The following is a 3,355-nucleotide window of genomic DNA, read 5'->3' as shown; positions in this document are numbered from 1 at the left end:
TATTGGAGAGGCTTTCCTCATCCTGTGTCAGAGCACGATGCAAAACTGTCATAAGTAAAATAGTACAGCATTAGTGCACAAGACACACAGGTTACGGCGTATAATTAGAGCATAGAAACAGACCAGATTGAGTTTAAAGTTTAAAGAAAGTTAATCATAGGAGAAAACATTGTTTTAAAAATAGAAGCTATAAAACTACAAAATATTTTTCAAAGAAACTAAAGAAGATCTAAATAAATGGAAAGCTATAAGACTTATTATTAAAAGTAACACAATACTCCTGAAATTTATCTACAAATTCAATGCAATCCCTATCAAAATTTCATCTGATTTCTTTATAGAAGTTGACAAGCTGATCCTAAAAATTCATGTGGAAATGGAAGAAACCCAGAATAACCAAAACAATTTTGAAAAGGAACAAAGTTGCAGGACTCAGACTTGCTGATTTGAAAACTTACTAAAAAGCTACAGTAATCTAGTATGGTACTGACATAGGATAGACATATAGATCAATGAAATTGAATTGAGTCCAGAGATAAACCTTCTGACATGATTATAAGTTTCCTGAGGCCTCCCCAGCCATGCTGAACTTGATTATAACTCCTTAAAATGGAATTCTTTCTAGTTTCTACCAACTCTCATAACTGGCAGTTTTCTATTATGATTTATTTAGTGCCATCTTCAATAGTATATATTATACTGAAATACTAGTAATTTACAAAGGAAAGAGGTTTAATTTTTAGTCAATTAAACCTCTTTCCTTTGTAAATTACCCAGTCTCGGGTATGTCTTTATAGCAATGTGAAAAGAACTAATACAGAGGGGAAAGGAAGCTTAGAAAGTATGTTCCTGACTCTGAAAAAGAGGTGTCTGGTCAATACAGGTATACCCTAATCTTCTCTAATTCCCCGTGAGGACAGTTGGTTACAGTACCCTTGTAATAGGTCTTCAGCTATCCTGCTTCAGTATGTGATCTTAGTACCACACAGCATGCATGAGCTTGCAGGGTTTACACTGCATTGTACTTTTTCATTCCAGTGTCCTGGACGTTGCATGGGCCATGCCGTGAGGATGCAGCAGCGTCACACAGCTTGTCAACACAACAGCTCTGATTCCAACTGTGACGACAGAAGGAGGTAATGGCCCCACCCTAGAGCAACATACATTCTCTCCTGACTCAGGACAATGATTATAACTGCCTGAAAATGGAATTCTTTCTAGTTTCTACCAAATCTCATAATTGGCAGTTTTCTATTATGATTTATTTAGTGCCATCTTCCATAGGATATATTATACTGAAATACTAGTTAATGTGCACTATTTATAATTACAGATTATTTGGATCTTAAACATTAAAGGGACACCACTCTGTGGTAAAAGGGAAAAAAGGATAACTTGAGAGTAGGCAGATACTTCTCCCTCTATATACTAAGTTAATCAAGCGTAATAACATTCCATTTAGGCTTACAGACTAAATCTTCTTAATGCTTTTAATGAACTGCTTTCTCTGTTTAGAAAATGTTTTGATTAGGATATTGGCACAGTGGTTTAGCAGATAGTAAAACAAACTTTAATCTTGTTGAGGGGCTTAAATAAGAATGGAGTTTGCTTTTCTCCTTTTATAAAAGTGTGAGCTGGTAGATGGTTTAGGGATAGAAGAGTTTTGTTCATGGGGTCGTCCAGAGATCCAGACGCCCTCCATCTGGCAGCTCAACCACTCCAGAGAACAGGACCCCAGCCAGCAGAAAGTGGGGAGAGAGCCTAGAAGGCACACTAATCAGGGGCCTGGGAGTGCTATTATAGCGCTGGCTTTTTGTGTGACCTTGGACTGCCTAGCCACTGAATCTGCAAAGTGGAATATTATCATCCATGTGAACTTATGGTTAGAAAGTTTTAATGATTTCACTTAGTGTGAAGCACCTAAGCAGCCTGGGTCATGGAAGATGCTCAATATCTAGCTATTTCTTCCTCCTCTGTGTCCCAAGTTTTGCTGGAGAAGATGAGATGACCTTGACAATTGGCTGGGTTACCATTTTAAGCCTTCAGTAAGGTTTGGCAATGTAGAGTCAGTTGCATTTCCTATTCCCCACAAAATGATTTCAAGCCTGAATCATTCTCCTCAAATGGAAAATGTTTGGAACGGCTGCTTTCATTCTCAACAGAAACCTAGTTTCCTATTTTGCTGAGATGATAGAGACCACACACAGATTGATATGCATCATCCCAGATGTTTTACTTTGCATTCACAAAGATATATTTACAACACAAATACATACATGGGTTACATATGTGTTTTTCTGACATTTGCTTTTTCTACCTGGGAATGAATGTATTATAGATGCTTCCCATCAAGTAGCAATTAATTATTCTTTTTAATTTTTGTACTTAATATTCTATTCTCAATATTCTATCTAAATTTTGTACTTAATATTCTGTTGCTACTGGACATTGGAGGGTTTCAAATTTTTTGCTATTATAAACAAAGCAGCAGTAAATATCCTGGAACATATATCTTTGTGCACAAGGGTAATCTTTTTATAGGGTAGATTTTTAGATAGGGGATTGAATTGGTAGGAATGCTCATTTTGATCCCATCAAATTTCCATCAAAATTTCTACACCAGCAATATGTGAGCGTTGCCCCCGTTCATCAACATGATATAGGTTTGCAGTCTTTTAAAAATTTTGCTAATCTGATGGATGAAAATTTACATCTCACTGTAATTTGTACTTTCCTGATTACTTTTTTTATATGATTTTTTATGTCTTGTACTTTTTTCTTCTTGAACTCGTCTACATTTTTTTTTCTGCCACCATTACCCTTGGCCACACCATCATCATCTCTCACCTGGTCTATCATCACAGCTATCCAGCTGGTCCTGTTGATCCATCCATGCTCCTTTCCAACCCAGTCTTCACACTGCAGCCAGAGTGAGTTTTCTCAAATCCAAATCTGATCCTACCACACCATAACCCATCTCCCTGCTAGATTAAAATTACTTTAGAGGCTTTACTTTCTCTTAGGAAGATTGACCAAATTCTCAGTGTGGCCTATAAAATACCATATGCTTGGTCAGGCATAGTGGCTCACACTTGTAATCCCAGCACTTTGGGAGGCTGAGCCAGGCAGATCACTTGAGATCAGGAGTTCGAGATCAGCTGGCCAATATTGTGAAACCCTGTCTCTACTAAAAATACAAATAGCTGGGCGTGGTGGCACACACCTGTAGTCCCAATTACTTGGGAGGCTGAGGCAGGAGAATTGCTTGAACCCGGGAGGCGGAGGTTGCAATGAGCCAAGATCATGCCAGTGCACTCTACCCTGGGCAACAGAATGGGAATCCATCTCAAAAAAA

The 3,355-nt window shown here is 37.9% G+C and overlaps 1 protein-coding gene across 5 annotated transcripts in view; it reads left to right on the top strand.

Moving 5' to 3' along the window:
• The window catches only part of ADAMTSL3 (ADAMTS like 3), a 363,845-nt gene that overhangs the window by 354,371 nt on the left and 6,119 nt on the right, over positions 1-3,355 (top strand). For all 5 annotated transcript variants that reach the window (XM_017502246.2, XM_017502245.2, XM_017502242.2 and 2 more), the window contains one exon: positions 1,039-1,136. In XM_017502246.2, the coding sequence (XP_017357735.1) occupies positions 1,039-1,136 (98 nt within the window). The remainder of the gene's footprint in view (positions 1-1,038; positions 1,137-3,355) is intronic.

Source organism: Cebus imitator, unplaced genomic scaffold, assembly GCF_001604975.1.
Source record: "Cebus imitator isolate Cc_AM_T3 unplaced genomic scaffold, Cebus_imitator-1.0 Scaffold295, whole genome shotgun sequence".
NCBI lineage: Eukaryota > Metazoa > Chordata > Mammalia > Primates > Cebidae > Cebus > Cebus imitator.
This window is presented reverse-complemented; position numbering and strand designations above follow the sequence as displayed.